The following is a 20,769-nucleotide window of genomic DNA, read 5'->3' on the forward strand; positions in this document are numbered from 1 at the left end:
TGCTTTACTCGCTATGCCGACTCCCCAACCTCTGCAGTTTCCTTTCCTTCTAGTATTTTTTAAAAATTGCATTTATTTGGGCTGGTGAGATAGCTCAGTGGTTAAGGGCCCTGGCTGCTCTTGCAGAAGATCAGGATTCAGTTCCCAACACCCACATGGCAGCTAATAATCATCTGTAACTCCAGTTCCAGGGGACCCAACTCCCTCTTCTGACTTCCACAGGCATTGCACAACATGGGTGCACTTACATACATGCACGCATTACACTCATACACATAAAAATAAAGTTAAAAATCAAAACATTTAATAACACTGTGCGTATGTGTATGTGTGTGTCTGTGCACGTGTGCGGCAATAAGGGGAGTTGGTTCTCTCCTTCCACCATGTGGGTCTTAGGGATTGAACTCAGGTAGTCAGGCTTGGCTGCAAGTGCTTTAACTAGATGAGCCATCTTGCCAGCCCTTTATTTTATAAATATGTTGGTCCATGACAGATAAGAAGTGTAACCAGTCCTGGCTACTTGGAGCACCACAGGCTAATTAAGGTGCTTTCACTGGAGGTCTCAGGGTGAGAGGTCTGGGTAGGCAGGGGGCTGGATGTCCATTCATTCAACAAAGGCACAGGATTCTGAGGTGTCCAGCATCCTGTGAGCACTCATGCTTCGGTCTGGGAGCTGGACCATCACTTGGTTGCCAGCAGGGGACACCAGGCTGGTTCTTTCTCCCTCTCCCCGAGTACTTTTGTTCTTGGTAGGATGGTCCTCATCTGTACCTTGGAGTCCACTTCTTGGGCCTTGGGCATCTCATCTCTACAGTGTGGTCCAGACAGTGATGATTCTGACTGGACTTGCATTCCATGCTCAGCACAGCTGTCACATAGTACCTACTGAACTCAGACTTCAGTGTCCTTAAAGATTCTGGTGTTGTCCTTTTAAGTTTCAAAGACTACGTGAGGCTCTGATTCTCCAGAATTCTGAGATGTCTCTAACACTTGGTGTCTCTACAGTTTCTAAGAGTCTTCTGTCACTGATCACTGAAGTCCTTTGCCATGAGGGCCTGCTTCCCACATTCTCTGCACCCTGGTTCTTCCAATCTCTGCGTCTAGCAAGTAGGACAGTCGGTGGGTGGAGGGGCACCACTGTCTCTACATTGCCCACATTCAGAGGTGGCTGTGGCAGCCCAGGGCCCCATAGTCAGGCTGGAAACAGGATACCAGCCTCCAGCCCCCAGGCATCATCTCAGTGCCCTTCGCCAGGGCAGCCAGTAGAGGTGCTGGTACCATCTGCTTAGGCAGACACATGCAGGTGAGTCTGCTCAGGGCTGGGGACAAAGGGCCTGGGACCACTTCTTCCCATCCAGCTCTACCCACAACAGATGGTGATCCTGGGCACATCTGAGAGCATCCAGGTTATCCTGGATGCCATGGGAGGTTGGTGGTCCTCCAAGCCTGTCCGTCCCCAGTGAGCTCTGTACTTAGAATTAATGATCCTTTTATTAGCACACAATACACCAGCCCAGGAGTCCAGGGCCCGGGAATAAGTTAAGGCACAAGGCAGGTGCAGGGCGACCTTCCCAGGTCTGCATGCTCCAAACTTCCTGAGTAAATCCCAAGGGGCGGATGCTGTGAGGGTCCCCAGGGCCTTTTTCCTTGATCTTCGAGGGGCGGAGTAGCGTGCAGCAGCGCAGACAGACTGCGGGAGCCGGGCCTGGGATCGCGGGTGGCCGGCCGCAGCTCACTTCTCGAAGTAGGGCAGGTAGAAGAACTGGAAGCCGCGGTGGCCCTTGACCGCGCAGTAGATGAAGATCACGTGGTAGACTGCAGGGCGGGGTCTGTCAGCGGGGGGCCCCGCCCCCCCTCCGCTCCGCCCCCAATCCACTCTCACCTCCCGGGACCAGCAGCAGGAAGCCTGGCACGAAGAAGATGGCACTGGAGACGCCTGGAGGAGAGGGAGGCGGGGGTCAGGCAGGGGGCCCGGGACCACTGGACACCTGGGCAGGCCTCTCCCTCTTTTCTGGAAAGGAGGCTGATTCGTGCCGGGGACCCATGGGCACCATCTGCCTGCAGAGGCAGGAGGGGGCGCTCACCTGGAGAGGGGGCCACTTCCAGTCCCACGCCGACCAGGATCAGCACTACACAAGGGGGGGGGGCGGAGGGAGTGAGGGCGGGGCCTTCCACATCCGACCCCCACCCTCCAGCCAGGCTCTGTGCTGATGTGTCCCCCACCTAAGCTGGATGTCCTGAGGAGCAGAGTCCGTCCCCAGGATGCTGGCCAAGCTGTGTTTTCAGAGCAGGGCACTTGGCAGGCCCTGGAAAATGTCTATGAGAGTTGTTGCTGCTGTTGGTAAGGCCTTTCAATCACTTTATGGAATACCTCTTGCATGCCTGGTACAGAGAGTTCCATCACAAAGGTCAGAGGGCCAGTGAGATGGCTCAGTGGGTAAAGGTGCTTGCCACCAAGCCCAACTATATGAGTTCAATGCCCTGGACCTACATGGTAGAGAACTGACTCTTCACAAGTCATCCTCTGACCTCCATATGTGCTGTGTGGCATCCATGTGCCTCCCTACTTTACACTCACAAATAAATGTAACAGAAAGGCAGACAGGTCCCAGTCCTCTTCTGTACTGGAAGGACCATCGGGGCCTTCGTGAGAGTCTGGAGCAGCTGTCTCAAGTCACCCAGGGACCAGAGCAAGGCTTTGTGGAGGCTGTGACCTCTAAGCCTGCTGGGGTAACAGTGGCAATAGCAGAGGTAGGTCCTGGGCTAAATGCATTATACACACTTTTTTAATGATAAAAAATATTTTATTTTTATTTTACCTGTATGAATGTGTAGCTTGAATGTATGTAAGTCCTGCAGCGCTCACAGAGGTCAGAGAGGGTGTCGGATCCCCTGGAACTGGAGTTATGGACGGTCATTAGCCGCCATGTGGGTGCTGGGAATGGAACCCGGAACCTCTGCAAGAGCAGCCAGTGCTCTTAACTGCTGAGCCAACTCTCCAGCCCCGTACTGCCTTTATGAACTGTCACTGTGACCATGAGACTCAGAGAGGCAGACTCCAACCCTGAGCTACAGCTGGTGGTAGGGGCTGCTTCTGCTGTGGGTGTCATCCAGTTAGAGAAAAGAATCCCAGACAGAAGGAATGGCACAAAGGCTCAGAGTCTGGAGGAACTTGGGGTTTTCGCAGAGTCGCCAGCACTTGACAAGGCTGAACGAGAACCCAGGCCAGAGGAGTCTGGAAGGGCCTGTTACCCAAACAGAGATGGACTGTGGGTGTCGTGGAAGGTAGAGATCATAGCTGGATTCGCTTCTCATATCCAAGAGTCCTGGCTCCTGAGCTAGAGGGATCATGGGGTGCAGCCTTGGGGCCCCAGCAGCCACCATGGACTTTTGTTTCCTTCATTGTCTGCACAGAGCACCTCAAAAGGGGCCTACCCCCGGCTTAGGGCTGCAGGCTCTGTCTCAGAGCAAATACTTTTCTAATTCCCTAGGGCCCTTGATAGGCCTCTGGTGACTCTGAGGCCTGGCAGTCACAGGTGTGGGTCTAAACCCCAGCTTGTCTGCTTCTCAGTGGTAATGGAAGAAAGCCCTTCCCCCTGCCTGAGTCCATATCCTTATTTCCCAAACCAGGACACTAACAATGCTGGTTCTGCTGGGCTGAGAGAAAAAGGCAGTAGTAGGTGTCAGCCTGCCTGGTCTGCAGTGGTGCTGGGCAGGGGCAGCTCTCTCCTCACCACTCAGGCACCTGGAGGTAGAGCTGGGGTTTCATGCCAGGAGTCTGGCTGGTCCAGGGGTTTGACCTTCCTGAGAAGGAAGGGAAGGGGTCTAGGGCAGCAGTCACAGCTTGTCCTTCCTTATGGTCTCCTGTTGGTCCCAACCTTGGGTGCTCTGAGGGCTTTGCCTCATTAGTCTGGGATTCAGAAATAGTTGGTTGTGAGATCTGCCTGTGCTGGGCCTCAGTTTCTCCACTGAACAATGGTGTGTGTGTGTGTGTGTGTGTGTATATATATATACGTTCCAGCTATCAGGTTCCAGGGATGAGGAAGCAGGCCTCAGGGACACAGGTACCCATGAGCACCTGGCCTGCCTTCATTCATAGGTTCTAGACCCTGCCTCTCACCTGCCAGGTGACCTCTGTGAGGTAGGAAAATGAACTTACCAACAGTCAACATAGAATATATGGTAGCTGTTATAGCCTCTGATAGCTTAAACAGGTTAAATTAAAAAGAAAATAAGGGGGGCCGGGCGTGGTGGTGCATGTCTTTAATCCCAGCACTTGGGAGGCAGAGGCAGGTGGATCTCTGTGAGTTCGAGGCCAGCCTGGACTACATAGTGAGTTCCAGGACAGTTGGGGCTACAGGGAGACCCTGTCTCAAAAAGACCAAAAAAAAAAAAAAAGAAAAGAAAAGAAGGGATTGGAGAGATGGCTCAGCAGTTAAGAGCACTGGCTGCTCTTGCAGGGTTCAGTTACCAGCACCCATGTAGTGGCGAACAACCATCCTTAACTCAGGTTCCAGGGGATCTGATGCCCTCTCTGACCTCTGGGGGCATCACACAACATGGGGTGCACTTACAAGCAGGCAAAACACCCATACACGTGAAATAAAAATAAATACAAAAATTAAAAAAATTTAAAAAGAAGATAAGCTGGGTGTGGCAGTGTACACACTTGTGGAGGTGGGGGGCAGGAGGATTAGTTCAAGTTCATATTCAGCTACATATAAAGTTCAAGGTCAGCCTGGGCTACACAAGACCCTGTTTCAAAAAACTAGACAAAAGGGGTTGGAGAGATGGCTCAGCAGTTAAGAGCACTGGCTGCTCTTGCAGAGAACCTGGGTTCAATTCCCAGCACCCACATGGCGGCTAACAACTATCTGTATCTCCAGTTCCAGGAGATCTGACAATCTTTTCTGACTGCCTGGGCATTGCACGACACGGGTGCACCTACACATATGCAGGCGGTAGACTCATACACACAAAATAAAAATAAGACCAAAAAAAGGTCTCTGCGACTTTCTGACCAGTTGACCAGGAGCCTGGGGCTGCTCTTCTCACAGCCTCAGTCCCTCACCTACAGCATGATGGGAAAGGCCCAGGGTACCGAGAGGATGCAGAGCCTGCTTAAGGAAGGGAGGGGAGACAGGCCTTCAGGGCACTCACCCAGCCCCAGCAGCAGGAGCAGGAAGGAGGCCAAAACTACCCGGAGGTTCTTCTGGATCAAAGGGTGTTGAGTCCAGCTGGGTGGCAAGAGAGCAGGATGGAAGGAAAGAGGTGAAGGGTGGGGAGCCAGGGCTGGCTGGCAGGGTTAGAAGGTACAAGTGAGGAGGGTCTCACCTGCAGCAGGCATTGTAGGAGCGCTGGGTGGTGCTGCTGACGGTGCTGAAAGACCACTGGGAGCTACGGATGGACATTTGCCTAGAATCCCTGCAGGACACAGGATGGGGAGGGGAAGGCGAGGAAAGGGTCCAAGAATCATGATGAAGTGCACATGTTAGTGGGGTCGGGGTGCAGGGACTAAAGCTGGCCTCTACAGGACAGAAGGCCCCGTTAGGGGACAGGGGATGAAGGTGAATTCAAGGGCTTGGGGTTTCCACAGGAATGAAAAGGGGAAGGTAGGGGCTGGAGAGACAGCAGTGATAAAGAGCAATGGCTGCTCTTGCAGAGGACGTGGGTTCAGTTCCTAGCACCCACATGGGGTCTAACAACTGTCTGTTAACTCCAGTTCCAGGGGATCTGACGCCCTCTTCTGACCTCCATGGGCATTGCATGACACTTAACATCCGGCAAAACACTCATATATATAAAACTAATAAATAAAATATAAAAAAAAGCCAAGGGGATAGATGAGGTCAGGTCAAGTTGGGGATTCCTAGAAGATAAAAAACCAGACGGGGGTTTAGGGTGCAGGGTGGGTCCCCACCTGGCCCTGACCTGGTGCTGACTCCCCCATCCGGCTCTGGAGAGGCCTGGGCTCCGTCCTCATCATTCTCCAGGTTCTGTTACAGAATACAGGGTTCAGAGACGTTGCTAGGTTTGGGCCCTTTCACTCTCCTCTAGGGAGAGAGAAGCAGCCACCATCTGGCCTGGCACGCCTGACAGCTGTTCACCTGGCCTTCTCCACCCTCCCAGCACAACCGGTTTGATGATTCACAGGAACTGAAACCCAGGTAGAAAGTTGGTGGCTGCTGGGGGCTTCAGAGCATAAGAACCAGCAAGAGTGGGTGGAGAACTCCCAGCATGGAATCCAGGAGTGGGTGATTACCTAAATAGGGGTCTCAGGATTTGTTTCAGGGGCCCAAGCATTGAGGCTCTGGATTTGGGGTAGTAGAGAAGAGGCCCATGGTTCTCAGGTTTGGGGGACGGGACTCTGGTCTAGGTCCGGAAGGGAAAAAAAAACAAAAAAAATTGGGCTGATGGAGGCCGTCTTGGACAGTGAGGAATTTGGTTGGAATCAAGAGGTGGGCAAGCCATCATGAGGGGGACTTGCAGTTCTAGGGTAATGTTTGGGGCAGGAGATGCAAGTTCTTAGGTCACCTGGCCTGGGCTCCAAGGTCTGGCAAGATTTAGTTCAAATACGAAGTGCTCCCTAAACCCAGGGTCATGGTGGTGGGTGTCAGTCCCCATGATGGGTGGGCTCGCCACTGCAGCTCCCAGTCCAGTGCGGGCTGGGGACCGAGCTCACAGCAGAGAGGGCATGGATAGGACTCTGGACCAGCGGACACGTCCAGGGACACACTCCCGCTCCGCTGGGGTTCTCCAGGGCCGGCCCTGGGGTCCCCTTCTATCTGGGCCAGGGGGTGAGATGGGCCGGGCCGGGCCGTTCACCTGGTAGCGCAGCCGGGACTGCTTGTCTTCATCAGCTACCTCGAACCGGGCCCGGCGCTCGAAGTGCAGCGGCCCGAAGCGGGCGACCCCGCCGGAGTCTGGCCCAGGCCCCGCGTCCTCCAGGGTCAGCTCGAAGGCGTCATCGATGCTGAACTGGGGCCGGGCGGCGCTCATGGCCCCAGCCCGCTCAGGCCCCCAGCGCCACCGCCATCTGCGCCAGCCACTACCCCACCCACCAATCACGTCCCGCCCCGCGCGCAGGCCACGCCCCCGTCGCCTTGGACGCTCCGCTGGCCGAAGCCCCGCTCTCCAAAACGGCCCCGCCCCATCCCGCCTGCGCAGGCCTGGGCAGCCGAGCGCCGAGCGGATCGCATCTCGAGAGGGGCCCTGGGAGCCCCCTAGCGGCCGCGTTGGCAAGTGACAGCCCGGGCTGTGATCACGTGCCGGGGGGCCGCGGGGCGGGGATTCCGCGCCCACAGATCCCAGAGGTTTGCATTTTGCATGCCAGCTCGCACCTCTTGGGCCAAGGAGACTCTTGGACCTGGTTCCCCGTCTTCCCACGGTCTGGAGTAGAGAGTGTTTTTGTCATTCTGAAAACGTGGAAACTGAGGCTCAGAGTTTATGCGGTTTCTTGCAGCCCAGTCTCCACGCAGCAGCCAGAACCACTTCCGCACTCCCATATAGCCATTTTTTTTTTTTTTTTTTTCTTGAGGGTCTCCCTGTGTAGCTCAGGTTGGCCTCGAACTCGCGATCTTCCAGGCTCAGCTGGGACTACAGGTATACACTACCATACTCGCTTTCTTTCTATTTTTATATTTTGAAGAGAGAACAGGGTCTCATGTGGTCCAGGCTGGCCTTGAACTCATTATTCAGCCAAGGATGGCCTTGAGATTTTCCCTCTCCTGCCTCTACCTCCCTTGTACCCCATGGCTGGAGTATTCTGTGATGTGGATTGAAACTGAACCCGGACATTATCAACTGAGCCACATCACCCCACTTTATGGTGCATCAGGGCTTTAGTACCTACTCCAAGCTGGCCTCCGACTCGCAATCCTGCTTCACCCTCTCCATAGGAGTCACCTTGATATTATTTTTAAAATTTGATTTATTTTTATTTTATGTGTATGAATGTTTTGCCTGCATGTAAAGTGCACCTGTGTTGTGCAATGCATGCCCTCAGAAGTCAGAAGAGGGTGCTGGAACCCTTGGAATTGGAGTCATAGATAGTTGTTAGCTGCCATGTGGGTGCTGGGAATGGAACCCAGGTTCTCTGCAAGAGCAGCCAGTGCTCTTAACTGCTGAGCCATCTCTCCAGCTCCTGTGTTATTCTTAAATAAATAAAACCTTAGGGTCTTGGGTGGGCATGGTGGTGCATGCCTTTTAGTTCCAGCACTCAGGAGGCAGAGGCAGGGGGATCTCTGTGAGTTCAAGGCCAGCCTGGTCTACATAGTGAGTTCCAGGACAACTGGGGCTATAGGGAGACCCTGTCTCAAAAAGACCAAAAAAAAAGTTCTTGGGGCTAGAGAGATGGTTTAGCAGATAAGAGCACAGGCTGCTCTTGCAAAGAACCCATATTCAGTTCCTATTACCCACATGATGGCTCACAAGCCTCTGTAACTCTTGAGGCCCTCTTCTGGCCTCCATGGGCACTGCATGCTGGTATTGCACATACATAAATACAGGCAATCAGGCAATCATTCATACACACAATAAAATAATCCTCTTTTTGTTGGTTCTTTTTTAAGTCTTTTTTTTTTTTTTGAAACAGGGGTCTCTCTGTAGCTCAGCTGGCCTGAACTCACTATGTAGAGGAGGCTGGCCTTGACCTCACAGAGATCTGCCTGCTTCTGCCTCCCAAGTGCTGGGATTAAAGGTGTATGCCACCATGCCTAGCAAATAGATCTCTTTTAAAAAAGAGGAGGCTGGAGTAATTGGCTCAGTGTTTAAGAACACTGGCTGCTCTTGCAGAGGATCCAGGTTCAAATCTCAGCTCCCACATGGTAGCTAATAACTGTCCATAACTCCAGTTCCAGGGGATCCAACACCCTCTTGTGTTCTCTGCTGGTACTGCATGACATGGTTGCACTTACATGTTGGCATAACACTCACGCACATATTTATTAATAAAAATAAATTAATAAAAAATTTTTTAAAGAAGGGCAGGAGAGATGGATCAGCAGTTAAGAGCCCTGGATGTTCTTACAGAGGACCCAGGTTCAGTTCCCAGCACCCACATGGTGACTAACAAGCGTCCATAACTGTAGTTCCAGGGGATCCAACACCATTTTCTGGCCTCCAAGGGCATTGCATAACACAGGTGTGCTTACATACATGCAAGAAAATGCTCATACACAGAAAATAAAAATATATCTTTAAATTCAGGTGTGGTGGCACATGCCTTTAGTCCCAGCAGAGGCAGGCAGATCTTTGTGAGACTGAGTCCAGCCGGATTTACAAGTAAATAAATTTATAGCATGTTCCTGGCAAGCTGGGGCTACCAGGAGAGCCTGTCCCAACCCTGTCCTGAAGGAGGAGGAGGAGGAGGAGGAGGAGAAAACTCCCTTGGTTTTCCATTGTAGTTAGACTAAAATCTGAACCCTTGACTAGGGTTCACAGGGCTCTGAATGCTGTCCTGCCTGTGTGCCTGTGTGCCTGTGTGCCTGTCCTGCCTGTGTGCCTCTGTACCTGTCCTGCCTGTGTGCCTGTGTGCCTGTGTGCCTGTGTACCTGTGTGCCTGTCCTGCCTGTGTGCCTGTGTACCTGTCCTGCCTGTGTACCTGTGTGCCTGTGTGCCTCTGTACCTGTCCTGCCTGTGTGCCTGTGTACCTGTGTGCCTCTGTACCTGTCCTGCCTGTGTGCCTGTGTACCTGTCCTGCTGTGTACCTGTGTGCCTGTCCTGCCTGTGTGCCTGTGTACCTGTCCTGCCTGTGTACCTGTGTGCCTGTGTACCTGTCCTGCCTGTGTACCTGTCCTGCCTGTGTACCTGTGTGCCTGTGTACCTGTCCTGCCTGTGTACCTGTCCTGCCTGTGTACCTGTGTGCCTGTGTACCTGTCCTGCCTGTGTACCTGTCCTGCCTGTGTACCTGTGTGCCTGTGTACCTGTCCTGCCTGTGTACCTGTGTGCCTGTCCTGCCTGTGTACCTGTGTGCCTGTCCTGCCTGTGTACCTGTCCTGCCTGTGTGCCTGTGTACCTGTCCTGCCTGTGTGCCTGTGTACCTGCCGCACTTTCATGTCCTTCTCTGCCCTCTTTTCAGCCCACTCAGTCCCACTGGCTTTCTTGCAGTTTTCTATCACAGGCCCCATTTATTCCCACCTCTGGGAGTTTGCACACTCCTTCTGCCTCAGAAGAGAGCTGGCTTCTGTCATCTCCCTCCTTGCTCAACCATCACTTCTGGGGTCACATTGCTGACTGTGTGGTCTATACTTAGTGCTTACCTGAAGGCCTCAGGCAGTAGTTCATTCACCACTGTATCCTCGGTGCCCAGAAGAGAATTTGGCACTGAATAGATGCTCAATAAATATCTGTGGACAGGAATGAATGGGCAGTTTTCCAAAGTCCCAGATGCATGCAAGTTGTTGAACTGGGATTTGAACCCACATCTTCCCAGCTCACAAACCGTTTGTCCTCCTCAGTGCCCATTCACTCTCTTGTTTTATGATCTCTTGTACAGAACTGAGTCAATCCCACTTCTCAGTTTATGACTCTCAGCACTGTAAATGAATAATGGAATTTGTTCTCCTTCTGCCACTTCCCATCTTCCTCCCCCAGCCCCCTCCCTGCCCAGACCTAGCATCAACATGCTTCATCAGGCCCTGCCTGGCCTGTTCCACACGTGGCATTGTCTCCTGTGTGGATGTGTCTGCAATTTATAAACATGGTGTCATGTATCAAGCTCATTCTGTTGTTTACATTTTTACATTTTTCCACTCAGCGCTAATGGTTTCCACGTGTCGTGTTTGTTGTTTGTGTTAGCTGTAGGCACAGTACGCCATGCTGGGCTTCCTCCAGTGCTCAGCCCCATAGTGATAACACTCAGGTTGGCCTCTGGGTTGCCCGCATCACTGCTGTCCCCTATCAATGGTGGTAGAACTCTTCCTTAAGCAGGTTGAGGTCCAGGCCATGGTACATTTGCCCTGGTGACTTCACAGAGCCCCAGGATGCTCTCTTGAGTTGTAAGCTGATACCCACCATGAGATTTCTGGTTTTCTCTCTGTACCTGGTGTCCTACTTCCCAAGGGCTGGCAGATCTGATGAGTGCAAGGTGGTCCCTCCTACCTCGCCCTCTTGCCTTCCCTAACTTTCTCTATTTTTTTTTTTTTTTTGGTCGTTGTTGTTGTTGGAGACATGGACTTTCTATGTAGCCCTGACTGGAACTCACTCTGTAGCCTGGGCCTCCTGCCTTGGTGTCTCTAATGGTGGGATTACAGGCTTGTACCACCACACCAGGTTTCCTTCCTCTCCCCTCCCTTCTTTCCTCCCTTCTACTCTTCCTTGTTATTTATTTCCTGTAAGGGGAGGAGGGCAGGCACAGGCCACGGCACACATGCGTCGCTCAGATGAGAACTTGTGGAAGTCAGTTTTCTCGTGGGTCCAGGTTCAAAGCCAGCCAGGTCTACATAGTGAGTTCCAGGCCAGCTGGGACTACAGGGAGACCCTGTATCAAAAAGACCAAAAAAAAATTCTTTTAATTATGTGTATATGGTTGCATCTGTGTGTGTGTGGGGGGTATGTGCATATGTGAGGGCAGGTGCCTGTGGAGTCCAGAGGAGAATGTTAGATCTCCTGGAGCTAAAAGTTCAGGTGGTTGAGAGCTGCCCAACATGGGTGCTGGGAACCAAACTTGGGTACTTGTTTTTAACCTCTGAGCCATCTCTCCAGCCCTAAAATTTATTATTGAGGTAAAATACACATAACATAAAAGTTACCATCTTCACGGTTTAACAGTGTTAAGTATATTCACACTGTTGTGCTGCCAAGCTATAGAACTTTTTCAGTGCACAAAATGGAAACAACATTCATTAAAAAAGAATTTACCCATTCCCTGCACCCCCACCCACCATCCTACTTTCTTTCTCTGCACACTGCCTGTTCAGACATCTCAGTAAATAGACTCATGCAGTATTTTTTGTGACTAATATTTCATTGAGAATATCGATAGGTTAACATACTAGTTAATAAGCTAGTGTATTCAATTAACTTAATTTTTTTGTGTACTGGAACAAGAATCCAGGGCTTTCCAAATGGTAGGCAAGTGTTCTACCACTGAGCTGCACCCTAGCTTAATAATTTATATCTATATTCATTTTCTCTTGTCTCGGAGTATGCTTATCTGGTTCAAGAATCAAATCAAAGCATCCATGTTGGTCAACTTTCTCTTCTGTTTTCTGGAACTTGCACAATAGACTACTCTTTACTAAAATTTGGTAGTTTGCCTGTAAACCTTCTGTGCCAATAAGAAACAAACCCAAACATTATTTCCCCTTCTCCTCAAAAGCCATACCCTTCTCTGAGGACTTCTGATGGAAAATGTACTGGTTTGAATATGTGAACCACTTACCACCTGGGGCTCCAGGGAAGGATGATGATCCTTAGTGGTTGCAGTGACTGAATGAGGACAGGACAGAAGCCCAAGACACCCTCTGTTCCATTATCTAAACCCTGGAAGTGAGCTGCAAAGCCTCACAGCTGTTGTTTATAGTTTCCCAAGGAAGGGAGACTGTTTCTGACCCTAAAGTACCCCTTCCTGTCATTCACCTATTCCCTAATTATTTATGGGCACCTACTGTGCAAATCCATGCTGGATTCAGAGGTGACCATAGACTCACTCTGGACCCTACGGGGGTCTCTTAGTTCCTTGGTGAACCAAGGGTTCCCACTGGCAAGCCCTCACTTGCTAAGCACTGGCAAAAAGCAGTATACCAATAAGCTACATCCCACCACAGTCACGTTTTCTCTTTTGGGGGGCGGGGGTTTAGACAGGGTCTCCCTGTAGCCCCAGTGGGCTTGGAACTTGCTATGTAGACCAGGTTGGCCTGGACTGCACAGATCTTTTGTTTATTTATTATTTATTATCCAGTATTAAGTATTTTGCCTGTATGTATGTAAATGCATCATGAGTGTGCAATGCCTAGGGAGGCCAGAAGAGGGTGACCAGATCCCCTGAACTGAAGTCAGGGACAGTTTTTAGCTGTCATGTAGGTGGGAACCAAATCTGGATTCTCTGCAGGCGCAGTAAGTGCTCTTAACCATGAAGTCATCTCTCCAACCCGTTTCTTTTCTTATCTTTCTTTTTCTTCGAGACAGGACCTTATGCACCCCAGATTGGCCTAGTACTTGGCTCTATAACCGAGAACGACCTTGAACTCCTAATCCTCCTGTTTCCACTTCCTGAAGGTTGGCATTTTAAACGTGTGCCCCCACACTGGCTTCCCTTCCTTTTCTCTGAAGACAAAAGTCTAGAATGTAAAAGTCACAATTATACAAGTATGCGAAATAAAGGGGCCCAAAGGGCCTCACTATACGGGTTAGGTCTTTTCTTTCGTTTTTCACTTTCTTAACGGGAACGCACTAGAGGGCATCTACAACTTTAAACAGAGTGGCACACGGCCACGTGGGAGGGCTGCAGTCCAATCAAATCAACAACTCAATCGCTCCGGGAGGACCCGGCCGCGCCCCACCGGGCGGAGGAGCCCCACCCTCGGCCCCACCTCCAGGAAGCTCAGGCTCCTCCAGAGCAGAGCGCCAATCGCCGCTCGCGTTCTCCTCACTCACTCCCTTTTTGGCTTCTGCCCTCGGTCAAAATGGCGCTTGCTCGGAAGCTGCCGAGGCTCTAAGGAGTTGCCGAAGCAGATCCGGAAGCTCCCGAGCGAATCCGGAAGTTGCCGAAAGAGAGCAGAGGGGAAGGAGGATGGCGGATTTCATCGCAAGACTTCGAGAGGACGGGATCCAAAAGCAGGTGATACAGGAAGGCCGAGGAGAGCTCCCCGACTTTCAGGATGGAACCAAGGTTCGTGACCACCCCTTCCCTCCCCCACCCTCTTCTGAGGTGCGATGCGCATGCGAGGCGGGAGGAGGCCATAGGTGAGAGGTTGCGCATGCCCAGAGAGTAGCGGTCAGTCACCCTCCTGCTCGCACGCAGAACTCGACGCTGATTGGTTTGGATTTTAGTAGGGGGTAAATTCAGCTGCGTCTGCCCTGCCCCCTGCTTTGTCTTAGGACTGTATTGGTTGGGGGAGGCTGTCAGTCATCTCAGGCTGGTTTGGGGGTGGATGTGACCTCAATGCGGGAACCAGATCCTTAAGGTTTCAAAGCCTAAGCACTTTTACAGAGTAAGGGACCTTCTGGAACCATCTAAGTCAACGCTCATTGTATAGATGGGAAAACTGAGGCCCAAGGATGCGCAGCCCTGAAAAGAGCACCAGAGATCTGGTGTTCCAGACCAGAAGCCTTTGTCAGCCTTCTGACAGCTAGTGACAACATATGGAGTCACTCGCTTTCCTCCCTTTTATATCCAGACTCCAAGCTCCTGAACCCCCTCCCCCACATCTCCAGGCTTCCCTGCTTCTGTGGTTGCAGAGTAGGCAGCGCCTCCCCCCCACCCCCAAGGGCAGCCCTTGTTGCCCAGCAGAGCAGTCATACAGGGCTTGCAGACTGAGTAAGGGACTAGAGATCCTGAATAATACCAGGGAACTGGAAAGCAAGAGTTCGGTAAATGAGGGCATGCCCGATGGCCAGCGGTGTCAAACCAGGGGTGAGGGGTATGCGTAAGCCTGTTTAGTGAGACCCTGTCTCAAAATAAGAAGTTAATGAAGGCTGGAGATACATAGCTCAGTGGTAGAGGGCTGGCCTTGGAAGAAGGCGGGACCCTAGGGATTCTGGGTGGGCCAGAACTAGGAGAAAGGAACTTAAAGGCAGAGAGGCTCTGAGTAAGAGCCCCCAATCAATGAACAGGGACAGGGCAAAGTCACAGGGGAGAGGAAAACCAGTCACAGGCTTGTGAGATGGCTCATCAGGTGAGGGTACTTGCTGCCAGGACTGATGCCTTGAATTCAATCCCCCGCGACCCACATAGTGGAAGGAGAGAACTGACTCCTGCAAGTTGTCCTCCAACCTCCTCACCTCCGACCTCCTCACAGGCACCATGGTACTTGCAGTGCCCAGCCCCACACCCCCCAAGTAAATAAATAATAAATTTTTAAAAATTGCCAGGGTTAGGGGTGTGGCTTAGTAGGAGAACACCTGTCTCGAAGGTAGCAAGGCTCTGGATTTCAAATCCAGCAGGAGGAAGAAAAAACCATGCCACAGCATTGACATTGAGTGCTCAGCCTGTGAGAATGGTGCTGCGTGCTTTGTAAGTTTATTTCCCACGATGCCAGATGGATATTGTTGATTCAATTTTACTGATGTGGAAACTGAATTCAGAGAAGCCACATGGCTTGCAGCAGTTAAAGAGCGTGGGCTCAGCTAACCATATCCTGTCGAGATTTCCATCTAAAGCCCATTTCTGTCTGCCCTCACTCTGACATGACCTCTTTATTTTATTTTTTTGTAGACCAGGTCTCACTATGCTGCTCTGGCTAGCCTGGGACTGGCTATGTAGACCAGGCGACCTCAACCTCACAGAGATCCCTCTGCCTTTCCCTCTCAAGAGTTGGGTTTAAAGGTGTGGGCCACCACATGTAGCCTCAGTCCCAACTCTTTTTTAAAAAATATTCTTTATTCTGCTGTGTGTGGTGGTGCACACCTTTAATTTCGGCACTCGGGAGGCAGAGGCAGGCAGATCTCTGTGAGTTCAAGGCCAGCCTGGTCTACATAGTGAGTTCCAGGCCAGCTGGGGCTACAGCGAGACCCTGTCTCAAAAAGACAAAAAAAAATTATTTTATTATGAGTGTTTTTCCTGTATATATGTAAGTGCACCTATGTCGTACAATGCCTGAAGAGGCCGGAAGAGGGTGTTGATTCCCCTGGAACTGGAGTTACTGACAGTTGTTAGCTGCCACATGGGTGCTGGGATTCAAACCCAGGTTTTCTACAAGAGCATCGGTGCTCTTAACCGCTGAGCCACCTCTCCATCCTCTCTCAATCTCAACTCTTTAAAGCCTCCGTGCCCAGATTACTCCCAGTTGTGGATCTCTGGTTCTCCTCTCCCTCCCAGCCTTGAAGTCCTTGTGGCACTGAGGTCAGCCTGCTCCACCTCATTACTTCAGGAAGAGCCGTCTCCACTTCTCATTACTTCAGGAAGAGTCATCTCTCCCCCAAGTTATAGAGACATCCCAACTCTGCCCCCTGCCTCTGCCCTTGTCCCTCTGCAAGTGATCACATTCCAGCAACCGCGCCCAAGTTGGATCATGTTCTGATTCTGCCTGGAGCCACTGCTCCCATCTCAGAGTAAAAACCCAGATCCTCACATAGTCTGTGTGGAGTTCATTCCTGCCAACCCTTGGGACTCTGTTGTTCTTTTGACCTAGAAGATTTTACCCTGGTCTCTGCCTGGCTCTCTTTCTTCATTGTTCATTTCAGATCTCTACTTATAATTTGATTCCTTGGAGAGACCCTTACCCTCTAGCTCTGTTTAAACTAGCCCCTTGCGCTTTTCTGCTCAAACTCAGCTTCATCTAATTTTGCACAGTGTTTTATCTGAGTCTTGTTATTCTAGAAGGTCCATGGGAGCTCCATGGGGCTGTGGCTTCCGTTTTGGTTAACTGTTACAATTTTTGTGTCTTGCGCACAGTAGGAGTGCAGTAAATATTTATTGACGGCATGCTTGGAACCAGACTGAAGGCTCAAGTTTCAGCCCAGCCACCCACCAGCCATGTGCCTTGGGCCTCTCATTTCCTGTCTGTGGCTTAGCTTCCTCACTGGGGTGGCGGGGTAAAGTCAGGTGCAGGGTCAGCTGGTGACCCAGGTGAGCTTCGTTCCTTGTCACATCTTCAGAAGCAGGACTAGACTTGTCCTTAGGGTCTGGTGGAGGTTTGTGCCCTTGTCTGATAGCCGTGTGGTCCCACAGGCCACCTTCCACTATCGGACTCTGCGAGGTGATGGTGAAGGCACCACACTGGATGACAGCCGGATGCGTGGCAAGCCGATGGAGCTCATCATCGGCAAGAAGTTCAAGTTGCCTGTGTGGGAGACCATCGTGTGCACTATGCGGGAGGGAGAGATTGCCCAGTTCCTCTGTGACGTCAAGGTACCGTTCCTGTGGTCTGAAGCCTCTGTTTAGCCATGCCCTATATCCCATCCCCAGGACCCCAGTCCTGGCTTGGCCATCACCAACCACCTCCAGGCCACCAGCAGTCTCCAAACTGGCATCCTAACTGGTACTTGGTGTGGTGCTGGGCACAGAGGTCCTGTGGTTGTCCTCTATCCTGTTTTCTCCTGTCCATGAGCCAGACTGCAGCCAGGGCACTCATTCTTAAGTGCAACTGGCCCATATAACCCATTGCCTCACACCTCCATGGCTCCTGGTCACCATCAAGATGGAGTGCAATGTGGCTGCTCACATAGCTGTTTGGTTTAGTCCCTGCTGGTGTCCCCTCCTGTGCAACCCCGGACCTCTCTCTTTCTTTCACTGCCTGTGGCCAGGCCCCTCCCTCCCGCTTCAACTCTAGTTCCTGGGTCATCACCCCTGGGAAGCCCTCATGCCCTGCACAGTCAGGACCAGGCCTTCTTTCTGGTTGTACCCTCCACTTGCCGGAGACCAGCCTTTTAACTTACATCTTGCTTCCAAATGGAGTCTACCCAGAGCCCTGTGTCCCGAAGCATGACCAGCGGTCCACAGAGTGCTGACAGCAGGGGGCAGTAGGGAATCATGTATGTGGACCCCCACCATCCCGCCATCCATTCTAAGGAAGAATTCTAGGTTCAGTCGCCTGTACACACCTTCCCCGAGAGTTTGCTTGTTTTTTTGTGGCACTGAGGAGTGAGCCCAGGGCACTGCACATGACAGGCAAGTGCTCTGCTTCCGAGCTACAGCCCCAGCCCCTTGTTTGTTTGTTTTTGGTCTATGTTATGTGTGGTGTATGTGGTGTATGCGCGTGCGTGTGCACATGTGAGTGGGTGCAAAGGCCAGAGGTTGATATCAGGTGTCTCCCTCTATCCTTCTCTACCATATATGTTTTAATATTTTATTTTTAATTTTTATGTGTTTGCATGTAATGCCTACATGTGTGTAAATGTACCTGTGTCATGCAGTGCCTATGGAGGGTGTCAGATCCCCTGGAACTGGAGTTCCAGATGGTTGTTAGCTACCATGTGGGTGCGGGGAATCGAACATGGGTCCTCCACAAGAGCAGCCAGTGCTCTTAACCTCTGTGCCACCTCTCCAGCCCTTTTCTACCATGTTTTTTGAGACAGATTCTTACTGAACCTGGAGCTTGCTGTTGCAGGTAGACTGGCCAATGAGCTCCAGGATCCACCTGTCTCTGCCCTCCAGCACTGGGGTTATAAGTGCACAGGGTCGCCCAGCTGAGTAGATCTAAACTCAGGTCCTCCTGCCTTTTATCCACTGAGCCACCTTTTCAGCTCCCTGGTTTTCTGTTTTGGATCTCTGTGTTGCCCGAGCTGCTCTTGAACTCCTGGCTCAGCTTCCTGAGTAGGTGGAATGGCAGGTGCACCACCGCACCAGACTGCACCCCTGGGGTTTTGAAGCTGCTGACCCGGGCCCAGCTCTGAGATAGGCCCTGGCATGGATAGGAGTCAGTCAGAAGGAAGAGGTGGTGTTAGGAACAGATGTGGTAAGGAGCCTTTCTTGTGGGCTTCATACCCTAGAAGGAGAGGGGAGGGGAGGGGAAGGGGAGAAGGAAGAGGATAATGCTGGCTCTTGGAGGCTGGGAGACAGAAGTGTGTTTGTGGGTGAAGCAGGTGCTGGGTTTGGTGACTAGAGATAGTAGCAAAGCTGAGGGCTTTTCTGGCATGGAGGGCTGAGAGGGCAGAGGCACCTAGAGGGAAAAGCCCTCCTGCCTTTCAACAGGCTGGGGCTTGAACCAGTTGTCCTTTGTGGATGGTGATGATGAGGGGTCTCTTGTGCCCAGCCAGCACCAGCACACACTGATGGAGCCCCTGGTGCTCACTTCTGTTTCTGCAGCATGTGGTCCTGTACCCACTGGTAGCTAAGAGCCTCCGCAACATCGCTGAGGGCAAGGACCCCCTGGAGGGCCAGAGGCACTGCTGTGGCATTGCTCAGATGCACGAGCACAATTCCCTGGGCCACGCAGACCTGGACGCCCTGCAGCAGAGCCCTCAGCCTCTCATCTTCCACATCGAGATGCTGAAGGTGAGCTGCCCCTTCTCTGCACTGCCCTGTTTCAAAGTGGGCTCTAGCTCTGCTCCCTGCCTGTCTGTTAGGGGAGGGAGCAGAGACAGGAACTATGTGGGACCTCCTGGGGCCCCATGCTCCTCCTCAGGCCTCTGTGGGGAGGACTGCCTGCTCACCCTGACTCCTTCCTCTGTCCACAAGCCCACCTTTTCCTCTGCAGCCCACCATACTGAGTTTATTAGTCTAGGTAGTTCCTCATTCATCTAGGGAGTCTTCCATGGAACACAAGCTATGACAGAGCAAGGGTGTTTGCCATCATGTATTTGTGGTACTTGGTATGGTGCTGGGCACAGAGGTCCTATGGATGGTGTGCTGAGTGGCCAATGCACAAGTGACTGGGGGTCCAGAGGCCTGGCCAACCTAGGTGCGAGTCGGGTTTGCTGCAGAGGACTCTGAGGTGCCCTTGGGCTCTGCCTTGATTTGGTTCCTGCCCTGGCAGGTGGAGAGTCCTGGCACTTATCAGCAGGACCCATGGGCAATGACAGATGAGGAGAAGGCAAAGGCGGTGCCACTTATCCACCAGGAGGGCAACCGGCTATACCGTGAGGGGCAGGTAAAGGAGGCCGCTGCCAAGTACTACGATGCCATTGCCTGTCTCAAGAACCTGCAGATGAAGGTGTGCCTGGAGGCTGTGGTTGGGGGACCTGGGGGACCCAGGGGAAGGCAGGGCTGGGTCTCAGTCTCCATTTTCTCTGTCCTGGTATACCCCAGGAGCAGCCTGGGTCGCCTGACTGGATCCAGCTGGACCTGCAGATCACACCACTGCTGCTCAATTACTGCCAGTGCAAGCTGGTGGCCGAGGAGTACTATGAGGTGCTGGACCACTGCTCCTCCATACTCAACAAGTATGATGGTGAGCACCGGGCCCCGGGGCAGTCCGGTGGCCTCTTCCATGCATCACCACTGGGTCCTGGCGCTCAGGTCCTAGCTTTGCCACCTCTCCATTCTGAGTTCCCCTAGGAACCCAGCCAAATGCCCCAGCCAAGCAGGGCTGTGCTCACAGAGTGGCATGATGGGGCAGGCATGGCGTTGGTCTACTGGTGAGGGAGGGCACCCTCCACCCTCCCCTGGTAGGCCTAGGTGCCTGGGGTCCCCTCTCACACTGCTGTGTGATTTCTGCTCATTGGTGTCCCTGCAGACAATGTCAAGGCTTACTTCAAGAGGGGCAAGGCCCATGCAGCTGTGTGGAACGCCCAAGAAGCCCAGGCTGACTTTGCCAAAGTGATGGAGTTAGACCCTGCCCTGGCACCTGTGGTGACCCGAGAGTTACGGGCCCTGGAGATGCGGCTCCGGCTGAAGGATGAGGAGGACAAGGCCCGCTTCCGGGGCATCTTCTCGCACTGATGGGGTCCTGGGTCCTGCCCTACCCTGCCAAACCCACTGCTGCCACAGCCTGTCCACCTCCAACTGCCACTTCATGCTTCTGTGTATATATAAAGGCCTTATTTATCTCTCTGTGGGTCTGTAGAGGTGATCCATCTGGAGGGCCAGTCACCATCTGCCTGGGCACTCAGTAGTCTTTGGAAGGCAAGAGATCAGGCCCTCATCCTAGCCACCCCCCCACCTCCCCACCCCCGCTCCAAGATCACTGGGAGGGTTTCTTTCTGGCTAGTGCTGGGGAGCCACAGGAA

At 52.4% G+C, this 20,769-nt stretch overlaps 2 protein-coding genes across 7 annotated transcripts; one reads left to right on the plus strand and one right to left on the minus strand.

Moving 5' to 3' along the window:
• Positions 1 to 413: 413 nt before the first annotated feature.
• On the minus strand, positions 414 to 7,080 carry Tmem134 (transmembrane protein 134). 6 transcript variants are annotated; one of them, XM_008822896.2, is made up of 7 exons: positions 6,826 to 7,080; positions 5,932 to 5,996; positions 5,335 to 5,424; positions 5,161 to 5,237; positions 2,085 to 2,129; positions 1,883 to 1,936; positions 1,651 to 1,815 (listed from the first exon to the last, which is right to left on the minus strand). In XM_008822896.2, exons 1-7 carry the CDS (start codon positions 6,997 to 6,999, stop codon positions 1,733 to 1,735), a joined length of 588 nt encoding a protein of 195 aa, XP_008821118.1. In that variant the 5' UTR covers positions 7,000 to 7,080; the 3' UTR covers positions 1,651 to 1,732. The 6 variants fall into 6 exon arrangements, 5 of the variants coding, with proteins under 5 accessions (XP_029414389.1, XP_029414390.1, XP_008821118.1 ...); XR_003847745.1 differs by lacking the exons at positions 1,651 to 1,815; positions 1,883 to 1,936 and adding exons at positions 2,224 to 2,722; positions 2,820 to 2,898 and having other exon boundaries at positions 2,095 to 2,129; XM_029558529.1 differs by lacking the exon at positions 5,161 to 5,237 and having other exon boundaries at positions 414 to 1,815.
• Positions 7,081 to 13,590: 6,510 nt separating this feature from the next.
• Aip (aryl hydrocarbon receptor interacting protein) lies at positions 13,591 to 20,593 on the plus strand. The gene is made up of 6 exons (XM_008822897.3): positions 13,591 to 13,831; positions 16,832 to 17,011; positions 18,908 to 19,096; positions 19,578 to 19,754; positions 19,850 to 19,991; positions 20,277 to 20,593. The coding sequence occupies exons 1-6, from the start codon at positions 13,733 to 13,735 to the stop codon at positions 20,480 to 20,482; spliced, it is 993 nt and encodes a 330-aa protein (XP_008821119.1). The 5' UTR covers positions 13,591 to 13,732; the 3' UTR covers positions 20,483 to 20,593.
• Positions 20,594 to 20,769: the final 176 nt, after the last annotated feature.

This window comes from Nannospalax galili, unplaced genomic scaffold (assembly GCF_000622305.1).
Source record: "Nannospalax galili isolate Female #2095 unplaced genomic scaffold, S.galili_v1.0 scaffold89, whole genome shotgun sequence".
Lineage (NCBI taxonomy): Eukaryota > Metazoa > Chordata > Mammalia > Rodentia > Spalacidae > Nannospalax > Nannospalax galili.

Bases quoted from the DNA above. Each gene is read 5' to 3' on its own strand.
- Tmem134 (XM_029558529.1), bottom strand. From the start codon at position 6,999: ATGAGCGCCGCCCGGCCCCAGTTCAGCATCGATGACGCCTTCGAGCTG. The intron at 5,997-6,825 runs GTGAACGGCCCG...ATTCTGTAACAG, and splicing joins AGTCCCGGCTGCGCTACCAG to AACCTGGAGAATGATGAGGA. The intron at 2,130-5,334 runs GTGAGACCCTCC...CCCCTTGTGTAG, and splicing joins TCCTACAATGCCTGCTGCAG to TGCTGATCCTGGTCGGCGTG.
- Aip (XM_008822897.3), top strand. From the start codon at position 13,733: ATGGCGGATTTCATCGCAAGACTTCGAGAGGACGGGATCCAAAAGCAG. The intron at 17,012-18,907 runs GTACCGTTCCTG...CTGTTTCTGCAG, and splicing joins AGTTCCTCTGTGACGTCAAG to CATGTGGTCCTGTACCCACT. The intron at 19,992-20,276 runs GTGAGCACCGGG...GTGTCCCTGCAG, and splicing joins CATACTCAACAAGTATGATG to ACAATGTCAAGGCTTACTTC.